Source organism: Hemicordylus capensis, chromosome 2 (assembly GCF_027244095.1).
Source record: "Hemicordylus capensis ecotype Gifberg chromosome 2, rHemCap1.1.pri, whole genome shotgun sequence".
NCBI classification, from domain to species: domain Eukaryota; kingdom Metazoa; phylum Chordata; class Lepidosauria; order Squamata; family Cordylidae; genus Hemicordylus; species Hemicordylus capensis.
The window spans coordinates 340,050,388-340,070,525 of NC_069658.1; the positions used below are offsets into that span (position 1 = coordinate 340,050,388).

Genomic DNA, 20,138 nt, shown 5'->3' on the forward strand with positions numbered 1-20,138 from the left:
GCCATGACAACTATGGGCCTATCCCAAGTGGTCTCTGGATCGATGCATATTGCAGGTCAAACGCTTGATTTGCTCTTTTATTCTGATCAGGGTGGTGTTCCGTGGGTGGGGACTCCTACGATCTCCCCATTGTCATGGACGGACCACGATCTGGTTAAGGTTGGACTTACAACCGCTTTCCACTTTCGCAGGGGCAAGGGGGCTATTAGAATGGTCCACCCGAAGAGGTTACTGGATCCGGTAGGATTCCAAGAAGCCTTGGTGGGATTCATTGTTGGCTCTGCTGGTGATCCTGTTGATGCCCTGGTTGAGAACTGGAACAACTTGCTCACCAGGGCAGTAGACACAATTGCTCCTAAGCATCCCCTCCAACCTGCTTCAAAATTGGCCCCTTGGTATACGGAAGATCTACAGGAGCTGAAGCGGCAAGGTAGGTGACTGGAGCGCAAGTGGAGAAAAACTTGACTCGAATCCGACAGATTACGACATGGAGCACATTTAAAGATCTATGCTCAGGCGATACGTGCAGCAAAGAAGCGGTTCTTTTCTGCCCGTATTGCCTCTGCGAGTTCACGCCCGGCGGAGTTGTTCAGGGTTGTGAGGGGACTAGTATCTGCCTGCTCTCCCATGACCCACAATTTGGAAGCATCAGTTACCCGCTGTGGTGTGTTTAATGAATTTTCCGCAGACAAAATCTCTCAGATTCGGGCCGACTTGGATGGAGACTCCACAATTAATTTGATGTCTGAACTGGAGGTGTCCGACAACTCCTCTTATACAATTCGACTGGATCAATTTCAGTTTGTGACTCCTGATGATGTGGACAAGCTGCTTGGAGCAGTGAGTCCTACCACTTGTTCTCTTGACCCTTGTCCAACATGGCTTGTTCGATCTAGCAGGGAGGCTGTTGTAGGCGGCCTGGTAGAAATCATAAATGCTTCTCTGAGGGAAGGCAGGATGCCTCCTTGTCTTAAGGAAGCAATTATTAGACCTCTTCTAAAGAAGCCTGCATTAGATCCCTCAGAGTTGAGCAATTATAGGCCAGTTTCCAATCTCCCATGGCTGGGCAAGGTAATTGAGAGGGTGGTGGCCTCTCAGCTCCAGGTGGTCTTGGAGGAAACTGATTATCTAGACCCATTTCAAACTGGTTTTCGGGCGGGCTATGGGGTGGAGACTTCCTTGGTCGGCCTGATGGATGATCTCCAATTAGCAATTGACAGAGGAAGTGTGACTCTGTTGGTCCTCTTGGATATCTCGGTGGCTTTTGATACTATCGACCATAGTATCCTTCTGAAACATCTGAGGGGGTTGGGGGTGGGAGGCACTGTTTTACAGTGGTTCCGCTCCTACCTCTCGGACAGATTCCAGATGGTGTCGATTGGAGATTGCTGCTCTTCAAAATCTGAGCTTAAGTATGGTGTCCCTCAAGGCTCTATACTTTCTCCAATGCTTTTTAACATCTACATGAAACCTCTGGGAGAGATCATCAGGGGATTTGGAGCTGGGTCTTACCAGTATGTTGATGACACCCAGATCTACTTCTCCATGTCAACCTCTTCAGGAGTTGGCATATCCTCCCTTAATGCCTGCCTGGAAGCAGTAATGGGCTGGATGAGGGAGAATAAACTGAAGCTGAATCCAGATAAGACGGAGGTACTTATTGTGCAGGGTCGGAACTGTAGAGACAATTTTGATCTGCCTATTCTAGACAGGGTCACACTTCCCCAAAAGGAACAGGTTCGCAGTCTGGGAGTACTTCTGGATCAACGTCTCTCCTTGGTTTCTCAGGTTGAGGCGGTGGCCAGGGGTGCTTTCTATCAGCTCCGGCTGATACGCCAGCTGCGCTTGTTTCTCAGGATCAATGACCTCAAAACAGTGGTACATTCGTTGGTAACCTCCAGACTTGACTTCTGTAATGCGCTCTACGTGGGGCTGCCTTTGTACGTAGTCCGGAAACTTCAGTTGGTTCAGAATGTGGCAGCCAGGTTGGTCTCTGGGTCATCTCGGAGAGACCACATTACTCCTTTGTTGATGGAGTTACACTGGCTGCCAATAGGTTTCCGGGCAAAATACAAAGTGCTAGTTATAATTTACAAAGCCCTAAACAGCTTAGGCCCTGGGTATCTAGGAGAGCGTCTTCTTCATTATGAGCCCCACCACCCATTGAGGTCACTTGAGGAGGTCCGTCTCCAGTTGCCACCAACTCATTTGGTGGCTACACAGAGACGGGCCTTCTCGGCTGCTGCCCCGAGATTGTGGAATGCTCTCCCTGCTGAGATACAATCCTCCCCATCTCTGGCAATTTTCAAAAAACACCTGGAAACACATCTCTTCAACCAGGCTTTCTCAGCTTTTTAAAATTTGTTTTTAAATTGTTCTGATTATTTAATTGTTGCTTTATGATGTTTTAAATTGTTAATCATTGTTTTTATGCTTTATAATTTTTGTTTTACTTAACTGATTTTAATGGTGTTTTAATGTAAACCGCCCTGAGCCTTTTGGAAGGGCAGTATAAAAGTTTTAATAAATAATAATAATAATAATTAATTAATTTGTCCCCTTATCCATTTAGTTCTGAACAAACGGGACTTCAACTGCATGGACCTAATTTAGTTCATGTTCCATTTCTTCTGGAAATGCATGCATACCCTTATTTGATGGCAAGGGGGCGGGGGATCACTGCAGTTAGAAAACTATTCAGTGAAACATATTAGGGATGAGGCCATAGCTCAGTGAAAGGGCATTTACAGAAGGTCTACCTTGGCATCTCCAGGTAGGACTGGAAAAGACCCCTACCTCAAACCCTGAAGTAAAGGTAAAGTGTGCTGTCAAGTTGGTGTTGACTCCTGGCGCCCACAGAGCCCTGTAGTTATCTTTGGTAGAATACAGGAGGGGTTTACCATTGCCATCTCCTGCGCAGTATGAAATAATGCCTTTCAGCATCATCCTATATCACTGCTGCCCGATATAGGTGTTTCATACCAGCGGAGATTCGAACTGGCAATGTCTGGCTTGTTTGTCAAGTCATTTCCCCACTGTGCAATTAGGTGGCTCAAACCCTGAAGAGCCACTGCTAATTGGTGTGGACAATACTGAGCTAGGTGACCAATGGTCTTACTTGGTATTAGACAGCTTCGTTTGCTCCATGTATGCATAATTCTGGATGTTAGCTAGGTTTCCTAGTGTAAAGGGTTTCTTAGTGGATGTTTCAATTATATCCTATTGATTTTAACGGAACAAATGAGTCACAAATAACTTAAACCTACTGATATCAACAGGACTCTGAACTCCCCAAGTCATGCATTATTAACCCTAGCAGTTATTAGAAGGATGAAGGCCAACATTAAATTGGATCTGTGTTGTTTTTAGTATGTTTAGACTAGGGACCTTTGAAGTGTCTTGAACTCAGATTCCAGCATGACAGCCAGATTTCTGAAACTAGTAATGACCATATTCAAAGGTGGGAAATATCATAGTTCCCTGAAGCCTCCTGACACTGTACAGTACATTTTAGGCTCTCACTGGTTATTAAAGGAAGTAGAAGCTGGTGGAGCTCACATACCCTGCCTACTCTTTAGAAAATGAAAATGTCAACATACTGCACACTCTGCTCTGCTATTTGCCATGTAATTACGTGGTAATTGATGCTCTATAATAAAACATGGCTAATCCCAAAGTGTGTTTTCTCACTAGGGAACAATGCTAAAGTTCACATTTCCTATTTAAGTCAACCTCCAGATTGGTACCTAAATTAACAGAGGATTTTCTTCATCTGTCATCTTGCTTGATCTTGGATAGTGGTTGGGATTCTGTGTTCAGGAATGTTTGGGCTGAGCAAACAAATTAGCAGAGACCAGCTTCATTCAGAATCCACAGATATATTTGTCATAGCTTATAATGGGAACAATGTGCTAGCTGCAATCAATTCTGATCCCAGACCCTCACAACATGGGGCAAAAGATACAATTTCAACAAAAGAAGAAGGGCTACTAATTAAATCTCTGCTTGCTTTCTCTCTCTCCTGTTTGGTTCAGCCTCGCCGCTTCCAAAGAAACTGGAGCAGTAGCCCGATCCGCTCCTAAGCTTATTTCCCCTTCAGATTTCCTGGATAAACTGATGGGAAGATCGTCGGGATATGATGCAAGAATCAGGCCCAATTTTAAAGGTATGCAGTCATCTCTTGCCATTTTTCTGCTAGATTGGTTCTTATCAAAACATGCTTTCTGGGTTTTTCTTTCACATCTATATCTTTCTGTGTGCTACAAACTAGATTACCTCTCCCAGATCATTAATAGCCACTTCCCCCCCCACACACACACACAGTTCCTCGTGTAATTACTTCCTATGAACACATCTGATGACGCAGGCTAGACTTGCACATGCAGCAGAATGAAATGGTTGTCCTGATGTGGTAGAGTGAACAGTAGTAGTTCAGTCTGCAGGTGAAGGGTCAGATATTTTAATGCGCCTCCACTCCACGTCAAAAATAATATTTCTTAAGTAGAAAATTACCATATCAAAGAGAATGGTACTAGTCCAGTCCTCTACCTGCTATCCTAGGAGTTTGCAGGAAGGCATGTTTCTTTTTTAAAACATGAGGGAACATTTAGAACTGTGATCTCAGCCCTCAGTGCATTGTGGGATAACCAGAGGTGAGGATGCATTGCCCCAGCCTCCAGAGCTCTGTGCTGCCTGGTGCAATGCTGCTCATCTGGGAGCACAGTCCACGCTGTCCAAGCGATCCTTTTTGTCCAAGCGATCCTTTTTGGCAAAGGTAAGGTTTCACAGCCTTCCCCCCGCTATGCCTGCCTGCCCACTCACCCTTCCGAATGGTCACGTGACTATCCTCATTATAGATTTCTATTCTAGCTATTATGTTTGATTTAATGGGACATCTGCGTGTAGGTATCCTTCTTTAGCACTAAGAATTATAATAACGTATAAACCAGATAGTTTAAGTACTAAGGAAGTCAGGCGGTCAATAAATTTGCTAAATAAATAAATAAATACCGTTTCACTAGAATTCAGGTAGCTGGAAATTCATATATATTTTTATAGGATTGTCCAGTGGAATTGTTTGTTGTTCAAAACCTACCTGAATGTAACCCAAAGCCTCAAACAATCATGTGCACATCATCATTTCTTGTTTCTTGGCATCCCCACCACCCACCCCATATATACAATGGGAAACCATGAAGTTGTGTATGACCCATCATTTGCAGCTTACAGAACGTATTAATGAGTATTTATGTAATGTGGTGCGTGAAGGACCATGACCATGTCAAAGAACATTGGTTTTGCATGCAGAAGGCCACAGGCTCAGGTAGGACTGGAAAATACCCACCTGAAATACTGGAGAGCTGCTGTGGACAGTATTGAGCTAGATGGAGCAATTGTTTGAGTCTGTGGCAGCTTCCTACATAACTTATGTTTTGACAAAAGCAGCAAAAGAAAAAGGCAAATGTAATAATAATAATAATAATAATAATTATTATTATTATTATTATTATTATTATTATTATTATTAACAAACAGACAAACATCTGCCACACAATACACCAGATATAACTGTAGTCAAGAAGAAAGAAAAATAAGTCAAAATAATCGACATAGCAATACCAGGGGATAGCAGAATAGAAGAAAAAGAAATAGAAAAAATCACCAAATACAAAGATCTACAAATTGAAATTGAAAGGCTGTGGCAGAAAAAGACCAAAATAATCCCAGTGGTAATTGGCGCCCTGGGTGCAGTTCCAAAAGACCTTGAAGAGCACCTCAACACCATAGGGGCCACAGAAATCACCATCAGCCAATTACAAAAAGCAGCTTTACTGGGAACAGCCTATATTCTGCGACGATATCTATAACAATTGACAATAAAATTCTGGCATCCCAGGTCCTTGGGAAGGACTCGATGTCTGGATAAAACAAACCAGTCAATAACACCTGTCTGACTGTGTAAACAAGAAATAATAATAATAATAATTCGATTTCTATACCGCCCTTCCAAAAATGGCTCAGGGCAGTTTACAAAGAGAAATAACAAATAAGATGGCTCCCTTTCCCCAAAGGGCTCACATTCTAAAAAGAAACATAAGACAACCACCAGCAACAGTCATTGGAGGTACTGTGCTGGGGGTGGATAGGGCCAGTTACTCTCCCCCTGCTAAATAAAGAGAATCACCACGGTAAAAGGTGCCTCTTTGCCCAGTTAACAGGGGTAATGTGGCATAAATTTAAGCAAATGGAGTTCCATATTTATGCAGTGCAATCTTATGTAAGCCACTGAGTTCAATGGGATTTCCTCCCTCGTAAGAGTGTTATAAATATATTTATAAATATTTGTTGTTGTTGTTGTTGTTAAGGATTATAGCCTTAGACATGTAAAGGTAGACATGCAGATTGTAATTGCTGCAGGACACACTCATGTTACATCAGTGTTTTCAGCATCAAATATGTCACGTACATAAACATGTGCATGTACATGCACCTTTGAACACTTATGTACACACATCTGGGAATTCTGATGTGTACATGGGCATGTATTATTTCCACATCTTACACATCTTCAAAGAAAAACTTAACTCCAGTGTTTCCCAGAGCGGTCATAATGTGTAGCATTGCTCCTTGTTTCAGTGAGAGATGAGGATGAAAGGGTCAAAGTTGAGCTGCTTTAAATTTGGCCCATCAGCTACCCCTGCAACAAACCCACTGCGTATGTGAGCTGATTTCATATCACATGAAAGAATTTGCCCTTTGACAAACATGCAGCAGCTGCTCCATCAGCCTTAGGCAGACTCTCTACATTTTGCCAGAGCAATCACCCAGGCAAGGCTGGCCAAAAGAGTTGCTTTGTGCACAGGCTGCTCATCGTGACATCCATTCAGATTAAGCAACATACATACTTGATAGGGGAAGTGGATTCCGGCTGATCATGTGCCATCTGCATGTCCCCTTAGTTGTGGAGATCAGTTGCATGGAAGGACCACAATGCAACCAGGTGTAAAGTAATTAGCACAAACAGACTGAGGACTCGGGTTAGGGTTGGATTTTTTTTTTTTTTTACTGCCCTAGAAGCACAAGCAGAAAGAAAAGTTTCTATTTCCTCATGACTGTTCCTCACATCCAAATTTAGCAGATCAGCAATAATGAGCCTCGAGCCATCAAGCCTTTGAACATCCAGTTACCCATAAAGACACGCAAACTTGGGTGCCCCAGATACAAGCAGAGTTTGACTCTCACAGCTGCCACTTCCCTAGAGCCACTTGGCTGATTAGAGCAGAGCAGACATCATTGCGACTAATAGTAAACCTTCCTTGCATCCCTAACCCTTTGTTGCATGGACCTTCATGTGGCTAGACCTGGCCATGCACTTGCCTCCCCTCAGCGTACTCCCTCTCTAACTGTGCTCTAGCACCCTTGAGCTATATCTTCCTGTAGCAAGACCTTGATCTTTAATGTAGAAGAAAAAGAAGGAGAATAACTCTCAGCATATCTTATGACATGGCAAAAGTCACAGGTGTCCTACACCTTGCTAAACCTTTTCATATTTATATAAATGTTATATTTAAAGTAACATGAAAAAGAGTAGGACATTCTGTGTGGTGGCGATGTTCTTGAAGAATGGGCCATCCCTACATGAAGTGTCTGGAGTGGGAAATGGCACTCTTCAAGGATTCTGGGTAGTGTGAAACCCCTCTTCTGATTCATCCTACTGCTTCCAACTAGCAGGAGACTGTTTCAGAACCATGACCCCTTTGAGTTGAGTGAAATTGGTCATCCCGTGCAACTCCACTAGGATTGATTTTGGGGTAGTGTATATAACCCTTCTTGGAACTCGCTCCCCTGTCCCTGATCCACATGAGAAGGCTTCAGAGCCAAGAGCTAAGTGGAATAGGTCATCCACTGACCATTGCACCTCTGTGGACAACAGTCTGGGGGGTACTGTCTAACCCCTCTAAGATCACAACCTACTGCCACCGCAAAAGGAGATGGTTCCTGAGCTGTGGCCCATAAGAATGGTTACCTCTTGTACCAATTCTAGTTGCAGTTTGGGGGTATTATGTCATCCTTCTCCAAACTTGCCCCACACTGCAGAACAATAGGGTGTTTGGAAATGATACCTGCTAGGGCACTATTTCTGCTCATTCTTTAGATTAGTTTCTGAATCCAATCTTCAGATCCCTCTTCAGATGCCCTTGATGAGTAGAAATAGTTTTAAGTATCTTCTGCTGAGTTATTTCAAACAGCCACTGACACCTAGCCTCTGAGGCCCCACAAGATTCTTCAGCTAGCTATTTATCACGTAGCCCACATCCACATGAAGAGTGTCCATCTGTCATTTCCAGCTATGTAATTTATCCCAGCATTCACCACTCTCTCACTTCAGCAGATCGCCAAAAGGCCATGCATAAATAGTAACGCCAGCTTATGTACCATGCACCAGCCATGCTTCCAAGAAGGATGTGATGTTGCTTGGCTGAGTGGAACTCACCAGTGCTTCGGCACTTCTACCAACATCAGGGGTAGCTCTATGCATCCTAAAAGTACTGTGTCAAAGCTGCTGTGACTAACTCTCATTGGGAATGATGGGAATCAGTCACAGCTGCCCTGAAGCAGTACTTAGGATGCACAGAGCCTCCCCTGCTATCGACAGGAGATTCCATGTGCTGGTGAGTTCCACGCAGCTAGTGAAATCACATCCCTCTTGGTTGTGCGGCTGGCTGCTCAGTGTATAAGCCACTGGCTTTAACTGTGTGTTTGGAAATGACCACTTCCCATGAAAGGTTTCAATTACTAAGGGAAAGCTACCAAGATCTCTCTGTATTCTTCCTGTCTAGGCTCATCAGATAGATGGCATGCATGTCGTTAGTAGTAGCATTTAGCACTTATCCAGCACTTTAATGTCTAAAACATTTTAGATTCTTATTTTTCCTTTGAAGCAGATGACTGAAATAAGAACATTTCACAGATGTGAGACAGTGTTTGGCTCCAGACCTACACAGTAAGTAGGTGGTTGAGCTGCGGTTTAAACTCATCTCTCCCAAGTGCAAACTGAATGACTCTGGCTTTTTTGCTGAATTTTTAAACCACAGACATTTATGTTGCCAATGCTTCCAGGTGCCCAGAATAAGAGGGGACCTCCAGTACTGGGAGAAAATTAACACAGGGTTAAGATAAATGCACCACAGGAACGTCTTCACACCACAGCATGCACGTATACACAAAAGAAATTAAACTTTAATATTTAATGAAATATATACATTGCCCTTCTGCTGAAGGCAGTTGTATTGTAATTTTATTCAAGATAATTTAATTTCAGATTTATTTCAATGAACTACACCTCCCCCATGGGGGCAGTTTGCTGGCTTGGTCTGTCACACATAAATCAGGATCCAATTTATATGAAAGTCACAGCGGCAGCTTTGCAGAGCTTGGGGTTGTAGCTCTCTGAGCACGTCATTTAAATGAACCGGCAATAAGTCACAAAGGCATTTTCATGGTTTAGATCTAAATGAAAATGATACCATGGCTGCACAGGATCAGTTCCTTTCTTTATTTCTGAATGTTAACATTAAAAGCAAGGGTGGGGTGATAAACTCTTTTTCAAAAAGCTACACCATGCCCACTTTTTAATTATATATATACCGCATGTGTTGACATCATTTACATGCTGACGCCAAGTAAGAGATGCCGGGGGATGCATCCCACCGCCGCAACGTGGTGTGTTAAAGGAGCAAGTGGCATGTGCTGCTGCTTGCATGGAGGTATTTCCATTTCAACAGTGTCCAGGCTTGGAGGACGTGCAGGTAGCCCTTGGATATGCACCAAACACACACACACACACACACACACACACACACACACGAAGCTGCCGTATACTGAGTCAGACCATTGGTCTATTAGCTGAGTATTGTCTACACAGACTGGCAGCAGCTTCTCCATGGTTGCAAGCAGGAATCTCTCTCTCTGCCCTATCTTGGAGAAGCCAGAGAGGGAACCTGGAACCTTCTGCTCTTCCCAGAGCGACTCCATCCCCTGAGGGGAATATCTTACAGTGCTCACTCACATGTGGTCTCCCATTCAAATACAGACATTCAAATTCAAATGCAGACCTTGCTTAGCTAGAGGGACAAGTCATGCTTGCTACCACAAGACCAGCTCACGCTCGTGTGTGTGTGTGTGTGTGTGTGCGCGCGCGCGCACGCACGCACACACACACACACAAAATGAAAATGTATAAAAATATTAATTATTCTACCTATCACATTTGTGCCCCACACTGTCTCCAGAGATTTGGGGGCTGGGGGTGGGGGGCTGGGTCACCATAAAGGAAGTTGATGACCAAAAAATGCATATGGGGGCAGTGATCCAGCGTGTGGCAAGAGTGTAGCAAGAAACGTGATTTTCACTTTTCTCTCAACCCCATAAAAGCCCTGTGCACTCCCAAAGTGTGTCCCTTAGAGCTCCATGATAAACAGATGGAAAACATGTTTTACAGGCCTATACAGGATTTTTCCTGTCCTTATATTCCAGACCATTTCATCAGAAAGCCTCCCCTCTCCCCCAGGTTTAAAAAAAGCCCTCCCAAGTTTGGTAGTCTGCCACCATATGACTGTTCAGTTGGCTGCCAGAAACACCCTATTCCCCTTATTAAAAGCATTCCAATAGTATCTGAGTATCAGCAGCAGCCATCTAATGGCACAGTGGGGAAATGACTTGATTAGCAAGCCAGAGGTTGCCAGTTCGAATCCCCACTGGTATGTTTCCCAGACTATGAACGTACCATGATTTGGACAGCAGGCATGCCAGAACGGCTACTAGCACTGCACATTGGCAGATGAAGTTGCCGGTTTGAATCCCCGCTCGTATGTTTCCCATACTATGGGACACACCTATATTGGGCAGAAGAAATACAGCAAGGTGCTGAAAGGCATCATCTCATACTGCACGGGATGAGGCAATGGTAAACCCCTCCTGTATTCTACCAACAACAACCACAGGGCTCTGTCGTCGCCAGGAGTCGATGGCGAACTTTACTTTATCAGCAGCAGGGTGTTGCTCATTGGACAGCAGACAAATATCAGAGGTCCAGAAGGACTTGGGGATGTGTCACTATAAGGGAGCTTCCAGACCAAAAAAAAATGCAAATTATCATTTGGGGTCAGTGGCTGACATGATGAGGGAAATTACTTAAGCAGCATTGCCAAACGTATCCTTTTAATTTCAATTGGACTACTTTTAGCAATTGGCCACTGCCCTTGTTTGTCCCCCTGTCATTACATTCCTGGGTATCAGTTTTATACGTGTAAGCTCCAGTAGTAATGTGGGTAGGCAGTTGGCTGAAAATACCCAAGGCACCATGCTGCAGTTAAAAAAAGAAAACAGATTTATTTTAAGGAAATCAGAGCTCACATGGTATTTAAACTGAAATGGAAGAAAGTAGTTCTAAAATGGGCAGAAAGCTTGGAGAAAATCCTTTGGTTGCTTAAGAAAGCATGGGCACTGTACCCAGGTAAAGTGTCCCTAAGAGCACACCAGCAAGCATCGCCCACCACAAGGCTCCATTTATTTATTCCGCAGAGATAAACATTGTATTCACTGTACAAACCCTGTCTGTGTAAAGAGTGGTTCAGGGTGGGGGTGGAGCTTGCCAGAATGTGCTCATGGGCACTCACACTTTCTGTCATGACTGAATAGAGCAATTAGCCAAGGCCTTTCTTCATTGGCTGGCAAAAGGTGTTGTACCTGGGCGCTTTCCAGCCTAGCTGCTCAACAGCAGCAAAATGCCTCCATTCAGGCAAGTCATATTCAAAACATAAACAGCAGGGGGAGCAGTCTCGTAGCAACGAACAAGCCGGAAAAACAGCAACTTTTTTATGCCGGATGTATGACGTCCTAGCTCTATATCCCAGCGGTTAAATTCAAAACAAGGCATAGGAAATGTGAATGGCACCCTGCTGTCTGCGTAGGGACTGCAGTGTCACAACACAGGAAGTGTGGAAGGACACTTCCAAGATACGCCGTGACCCCATTGCAGGAGCTAATCTGGAAAGTGCCCTGGTAGGACGCTCAGCTTACAGAGTCCCATGAGCCCTTTGTTTTCAAGCAATTTCAAATCATTTCATGGCTTCAGAAAGAAGCAAATGGCTTATTACCCTTGCACCCAGATACATCTTAATTCCAGAACAAAGAAGCAAGAAGGAGTAGAATGCTTACTCTATGGCAAATCAGTTCTAAAAGCCATCAAGTGAGATGTTTCTAATGGAAACTTCTCACTTTAATTTCCTGGGGGCCTGCCCTTTATCAGAAGTGATCTGATAGAGTGAAGACACGAGCCCTCTACAGCTCTTATGTTGTACCTGCATTCAGATGTCTGTACCCTTGTACATGTTCTAGTGTGACTGTACCTGTATTCCATATACAACAACATTTATATACTGCTTTTCAACAAAAGTTTCCAAAGCGGTTTACATAGAGAAATAATAAATTAATAAGATGGCTCCCCTGTCCCCAAAGGGCTCACAATTTAAAAAGAAACATAGACAGACACCAGCAACACACACTGGAGGTAGTGTGCTGAGGGTGGATAGGGCCAGTTACTCTCCCTCTGCTAAATAAAGAGAATCACCACATTGATTGAAAAGTGAACCTGAGTGCAGGTGCCCTGAAATGCATGAACATTTCTGAAATGCATGAACCAGGCACAAGGCCTATCTAGCCCAGCATGCTGTTTCCCACAGTGGCCCAACAGTGGTACAGATAGAAAGTGCACTGTTGTACCTGTGTGATATGTGAATAACTGTACCTGCATGCAGATCTGTACCTGTGTACACTGTACACTTGTAAGGTTGTTGAACTTCAGGTGTGAATACGGCTATGGCCAACCTCCCTCCAGAAAGGGACCATATTGAACATGGCTATGCAATGTCAAGTTTGTAACAGCCAGTCAAAGAAGCGGATGCCATTCTGCTCCTCAAGCTCAGGGAGGGAGATTTGAATAAAGTGCTTTTATGCATTGATTAATGTATTAGACTGAGCAAAGATATAGTGCCCTTTCTTACAATCAGTGAGAAAAGGCTACAGGGTAAGCAGGAGGAAGCCTTGAAATGCTTACCTGCCCGCACATGATCCAGGCCGCTGGTCTGGCTGCAAAGATCACGGCCCAGACACACAGCTGTCCCCTTGGGCAGTGTGAAGGGCCGAGAGCTGGGGCACGTTGTCCTACCCCTGGAACTCCCATAATGCACTGCACAGTGCATTATGGGGAGCCCTGCCGTCTCCCAAGGAAGATGATCCAAGAAATGAGGTTAAGGGAGAACTTGCTCCCTTCACCTTGTTTTGAAGGTGGGCTCCAGAGGTAGTCTTGCTGCCAGGGTGCCACTGGAGCCAAGCGGCTCCCGGCAGTTCTCATGCACAGTGGAAACCAGGTTGGGCTCCCTTAGCCCAGTTTCCACTGTGCATGAGAATAGCCTCAGTGCTTTTCTTAAGGACAAAGTTGCATTGGTTTTATACCAGCTGGGTTATGGCTTCCCCCCAAAAATCTTGGAAATTGTAAGTTGGTGAGAGACTGAGTATTAAAAATTCTTTGTTAGATGTAACCGTGTGTCCGTAGTTTAGATAGCCCGAAAGATGGTTGGTCTGCACCAGTAAGCTCAAACTCAGAATCCATAGCATAGGATTTATATCAGCATTGTGGAAAAGGACAAGAAAACATTCTTTATCATAAATGATACAGCTTCCAGGTGGCCAGGAGCCATAGCTTTCAATATAGTCACCCCTAGAGAAAGCACTGGAGCATAGTGAATTTTATTTGCTGCCTATGAACTGCCAGGCAAAAGCTGTGAGAGACATTAGTTCTCTGTTGATATCTGAAGAACATCAACCACTTTTAAAGAAGGGTGCCCGGTGCTCTAAATCTTGAGACCTTCTACCCTGCAGCTTAAAAAAATCCTATGATATTACCAACTCTCCCCCTAGGAGAAAGTAGCAACAGCTCATTGGCATATATTAATTTATGGGAGTATCCCAATTTTAAATGTCACCTTCTTTCCTTTTGAGACAAGCCAAGGAAGAAAGACTGGGGCATTTCAAAGGGTGGCCACAAATGTTTAACATGTTTAAAGCAACTGAGAAGAAACAGGAGGGCAGCACTTTGGGGGACTTGAATTACAATGCCCCCAAAGTGCTGTCCCCCTGCTTCTTCTCAGTTGCCTTAAATGTTAAAAATGTTAAAAAGAGACAGAGGTCCTAGAATATTCTGACTAGATTGTGACCAAGCTTCACCTTGGCTCAAAACAAATTCAGCTCGATCCCAGCTTTTTCTTTTCTTTTCCCCATTTGGTGTTTCCAATCTCAGACTAACATAGCAGTCCTAAAGATGATTGCTTGCTGCTGATCATCAGGGCTGATTGGTTATGGTGCCCTCACTGGGAGAGACAGACTCCTAATGAACAATTGGGAGAGGAGAGGGGGAGACACGATGGAAGGGAGGGGGCTCTGAAAAGAGGTTGGACAATGAAAGGAATGGCTGTGTGAATCTGGACACCACAAGAGGCAGAACTGAGAAGCCTGAGTTGAAGACATATCCTTTGGCAGTGCAACTGTTTCTTTGGGAGCTCCTCGGGATTAACAGTTGTGCTGCCTGTTTTCAAAGTCTGCTTGTTCCAGGACCAGCATCAAGAGTTGCTGGTCATCAGCCAAGAGCCCAGGGCCCACAGATGATCCCTGAGACCACCTCTGTGCCCATAACCTTCATGTGGTTAGGGTGAAGTGACTCTCTTGAGGCCCACTCATGAAGGCCAATTTGCCAAGACCTCCTAAAACCTGGGGTTGGCCCTGGCTTACTTTCACTCTGCTCTGCTTGTATATTTGCCAGTATACAGACAGCTTCAGTCTCCAGTGATGTCTCTCTTTCTCAAATGAAACAAAACTCTGTGGCACTGCGGCTGAATTTCTGACTGCGCAGGAAAGTGAGGAGTACAGAACAATAGCCATTTGAAAGGAAGAGCCATTAAAAGTCACTCCCCAATCAGTATGTTTAGAATTGCACCTTCCAGTCTGGCCAGAGATTTTTATAAGCCTGTGGTTGTGCCAACCCAGCCCACTCCTCTTGTGGGGGCCACTGGATATATTAACCAGACTCAAGTATACAGCAATCAAATGTAATGCACATGCATGTGTGAACCAGACCTCTGATTCTATACAGGAAATCTGAGGTTCAGTGAGCCTAAACAGCCAGTTGCAGCTGTTTCCTGGCAAGACCTTGAAACTGGATGGAGCTCTTCTCACCCTTTTCCCCTTCATGTTCAGTCAGCCAGATTATAGGCCTGAATATAAATTGATACATTATCCTTAGTGAAATGTGCAGTCTACGGCTGCCATTCGCAAAGACTTATTTATATTTGGAAGAGGTTTGCTGGGTTGTTTAATCCTGTAATCTCTCCAAGGTAGAACTGTAAGTAATAACAGGTATTAAAACAAAGGTGAACTAGAGCAAAGCTCTGAGTGGCACATTTCTGTATGCACTTCGGTATTCAGGACTTTACCTCTTATCCTCACTCCTCTTGGAATCTTCCCCTGCTTCTCCCATACCTGGTTCCCCTTTGTCACTCACTTATTGGAAAGGGCCTGCTAAGCTTTCAGTCCAAAGTGATTTGTAGACTTTTGGAATCTAGAGTCAATGAGCACCCAAGATCTCTGGGTGAGGTAAAAGGTAAAGTGTGCCGTCAAGTCGATTTTGACTCCTGGCGCCCACAGAGCCTGTGGTTTTCTTTTGGTAGAATGCAGGAGGGGTTTAACCATTGCCTCCTTCCATGCAGTCTGAGATGATGCCTTTCAGCATCTTCCTATATCGCTGCTGCCCAATATAGTACCAGCAGGGATTCAAACCAGTCACCTTCTGCTTATTAGTCAAGCATTTCCCCGCTGCGCCACTTAAGGTCTGAGTGAGGTAACTCCAGCTAATGCCCAGTTTCCATGTGCTTCCTTCCTGTTGTCTTTTTGAGATTAAACCTTATTAAATGCAACAGACAGTAGTAGATGGGGAGGAAGATACGGCACAAAGCAACCCACATTCTTCTTACATACTGAACTGCTGGGCTGACTCAGTGCTAGAGCACATTCAGCTACTCATACCTATTTATAAGAAAACATGATGGCCGCATCCTAGTCAAGGACAGAAGGGTCCTTACAGGGCAGGATTTAGGAGCAGGTGACCTGCTGGAGCACCAGGCTTGCAAGGTGCCAGGCATTTTAGTCATTCTTAAAACATTTGTTTTTATTTGCCTATGTATAGTGCAGATCTGTGTGTGCACACTGATTGTCTTGTATGCCAGGGATAAATCATGCATGCAGATCATGTATCCAAGCAATAAAAAATAAGTTATTCGGAAATTAAACAAATGGAGGGGGCACCGAAGATACTCCTTGCCTGGGGTGCCATTTGTTCTATGGTCAGCCCTTGGTCCATATGCTAAACCGTACATAAGACCTCATATTTCTAAGTTAGCATTCAGACAGAAAATGATTTCTGCATTCCCTCCCTTTCTCAGTCTCAAGCACGCACATAATCCCTTTTCACACAGTCTTCCAACTGTGTAGGCGGAACACATTGATAGGCAGCTGCAGGACTGTGCCTCTGTCCCTGCCACCAGTTTCCACACATTGTGCCTATCTGCACCAAGCCTACATACATGCATCTACAGCTCTGTGCACAGAGAGCTGATGACTACTTGGACATCAATGATGGGGACAGCATTACAATTCCACTCCCCCTCCAAACATCCAGCTGACATGGTTGGAAGGCAATAGCTCTATCTAGTCATTATAATAGTGGGCACTGTGTAAAAGTGGGTACATGGTGGGGAAGAAACCGGGAATGCCCTGACTAGTTCTTGGCAATGTTCGCCTTACCCCCACACCTCAGTGTCCCCAGTCAGGGGCAGCTCATTAATGAGGTGAGGTGACAGCCTCAGGTGGCGCCTCTGCAATGGGGTAGTGATTGTGAGCTCCTTCCTCCTCACCCCCAAGCTGAAGTTTAAAAGCCTCCCAACAGCAATGGAGAGAGGTGGAGGGTATTGCGAGGGGGCAGTGCTGTCCCCTCACAGCCCCCTCCTCCCTTCCCCATTGCTGTTGGGACATGCTATAAATTTCAGTTTGGGTGGGAGCTACTTGGGTAGGGAGCTACTTCCTCTTCACTGCCCAACCTGAAGTTTATAATGATCCTGGTGAATGGCGATGATGGGGAGGGGCAGATGGGTTGAGCAGGGTTGAGCGGCACTGGCTTCACCCAGCATCAGGGGGCATAGCCACCATGGGTGGTGCCAGGGCTTGAGCCAGTGCTGCCCCCAGTTCAGCACATGTCTGAAGAGGTGTAGTAGATTACAGCCTTTGTTTCAGAGAAAGCTCACATGAGGGAAAGAAATGCTGAATCATCCCTGCTGAGCTTGCTGGCAAAGGCTGCTCCTAAAACTCTTCTGTATTTCTGGTAGGTTCAAAAATGGCCACCGCCACCACCCCTCTCTATTACAGAGCTTGAACCTCCCTGAGCTTGGAGTGGAATTCACAGGGAAAACTTTCTTTTGCTATTGGAAAAGTACAAAAATCTTCCAAGTGCAAGCCTACACATGGTGAGAAAACTAATATCTACTGAGTTCCTGAGGCGTGTTTGCACCAGAGAGAAAAAGCCCCCATTCAGCCACCCCACCACCACCCTTCTGTCCTGAGTTAAAAATCCACTCAGAGAGGCTTGTAAAATAAAAGAACAAAAAGAAAAACAAGTTTATTCAAATGATACAGACTGCTTCCGTCTGTGGCTTACTCATCGTTTAGTTACAGGTAAAAAGACTCAGTAACTTACAAGAATACTTTAAAAGGCATCCCAGATGAAGTTGGGGCAGCACGCTTTAAAAATCATGGTTACCCAATTGCAAGGAACAGGTATGTAGGAAAATACAAAAGCACAGTTGAAACTTAAAGGGTCTTTTGCAATGCCCTGGCTGGATAGGCATAGGTTAGTGTTTCTTAGCTTACATTGCAGATAAACAATAATAGACTAGTATGAGGAATATACAAAGTGCACACAAAAGAAACTGAAAGTCTAACACAAAATCTGACTAAACAAACTTTCCATAGACTAAACTTCCTGAAGCCAAAATCCTGGCTTCCTTTGTCTTGAAATCACCAAATTCTGGATGAGAATTCAAGTAGCCTGCCCTCCTGGCTTCCCAGGACCTGCAGAAGGGACATTCTCCTGCAGCCATTTCTCATGGCCACATGTCCTCCTCTCTGCACTCCCAGCCTGCTTCTTCTCACAAATAACTCTTCTCTTCCTCCAAACGGTTGTCTAGATCCCACTTACCTGGTGTGCTGATTGGCTGAGCTCTGGAGTTCAACAGCCTGTCAGTTAGGACAGGGTTCACTTCTGGTTAACTCTTTAGGGGAGGTCTGGCTGGTCACTACAAGAGGGCACTGCTGAATCCAACTGACTCATCTCCATTGAGTTCAATGGTGCTTAGTCAGGATTCACTTTCTCTGGATACAGCCCATAAGCTAATCAGTGATTATAGCTTACTTTTCTAATATCCTTAACTAAAACCACCAGTTCAGCATCTTAAACATTGGAATTAAATGCCAGTGCATGTTAAATTATTATATCCCCTCCAAATGTTTGTTTTTAAAAATGTGTTCAACTCTTCTGCCTTGCCTTATTTATTTGAAGTTATCAGATAGTCTGCCAATTGCTTTTCATTAACAATTGTTCCTAGACTCCTTTATACTATTATTTCAGTGAAGGTACAAAATCAGACTAAACTCTTTAGCAGCCTCTGTTGTAGCTCTAGTTGGTAATAATGTGTAGTCCCTGCTAATGGAGCAGCGGCACCTTTTAAAAGTGGCAGTTCTCTTATAATTAGCAGGAGGAGGGCTCACGGACACTCATGTTCGGGGGTCCATAGACCTTTTTTCATTTTAAAAAAATTATTATTACTTACCTTATCCCCCTTGGGGGAGTTTCTGGAGGCAGCGGTGGGGGTGGTTCCGCAGAGGTTCCTCCTCCCCCTGCCGGATTTCTATATGCCCCCCCTCCGGCCGGTTCAGCCAGTTTTGGGCTTTCTCCCCTCGGCGTTGTGGCCATTTTGGAGGTCATGCGCCTGCGCAATTGGCCACTGCGTGGTCCAGGCCACACAGAGGCCAATTGCGCAGGCGCGCAGCCTCCAAGAAGGCCACCGTGCCAAGCAGGGAAGGCCAAAAACCGGCCAAAGAGCCAGCCGAAGGGGGGCATATAGAAAGTTGGCAGGAGGAGGGGGATCCTGCAAAGACCCCCACCCCCGCCGCCTCCAGGAACTCCCCCAAGATATTTTTTTAAAATGAATACACCCGGACCGAATTGAGCCGGGGAGGGGGTTGAGGGGGTGCCGGACCGAACCAGGCCAGCCGGTTCCATGCACATCCCGAATACACATTCTTAGTCATCCTCATCCTGCTCCTCCTGCTCCTCCTCCTCCTCATCATGTGATGAAATGTTTACAAAGAAAACCACGCACAAAATTAGGATATATATCAAGCAGAATATATCTAGGATCACAAATAATATACTAGCTTAGATAAAAATAACAGTGAGCAGCTGAAGAAAAGGATTTAGAGCTCTTCCATGAGCTGCTGCTTGAGCCATATGCAAGACTTCAGAGTGCAGAACCACCGGGGGTTGCATTACAGTCCAAGAAACATAATGAATAAGGAAGATTTGTGCTCTAGGATATACACTCCAATCAACCATGAAAGGGTTTTTGAAATGAGTTTGTGCAAAGTCTTGTGCAAGAATTGCACAAACAGGGAAGTTGATCTAGATTGGTGACCATTTTTGTCTTGCGACACTCTTCCATTGTGTTGGAAATAACCCTGCCATGAGTAGAAGAGGCTTTTCACTTGCAGAAGGGCACTTTTGGAGCCAAGCAAATTCTTATTCTGTTGTTTTTAATTTTTGTGCAAGTCCACCACATGTGAGATAAAGTACATATATCCAAACAGCCTCTCTAGTACATCTATTCTAACAGCCTAACATTCAGTAGCAGGTATCTTATATATTCATCCTATTTTAATCTGTCTCCATATTCTGACTAGCTGGGAAGAGTTAATGT

General features: G+C 44.6%; 1 protein-coding gene across 3 annotated transcripts in view; it reads left to right on the forward strand.

Annotated features, from left to right (window-relative positions):
- The window catches only part of GLRA1 (glycine receptor alpha 1), a 128,078-nt gene that overhangs the window by 58,145 nt on the left and 49,795 nt on the right, over positions 1–20,138 (forward strand). For 2 of the 3 annotated variants that reach the window (XM_053289127.1, XM_053289128.1), the window contains one exon: positions 4,035–4,165. In XM_053289127.1, the coding sequence (XP_053145102.1) occupies positions 4,035–4,165 (131 nt within the window). Of the gene's footprint in view, positions 1–4,034; positions 4,166–8,949; positions 9,005–20,138 lie in introns of those variants that run through there. The other variant, XM_053289129.1, reaches the window with a different exon arrangement.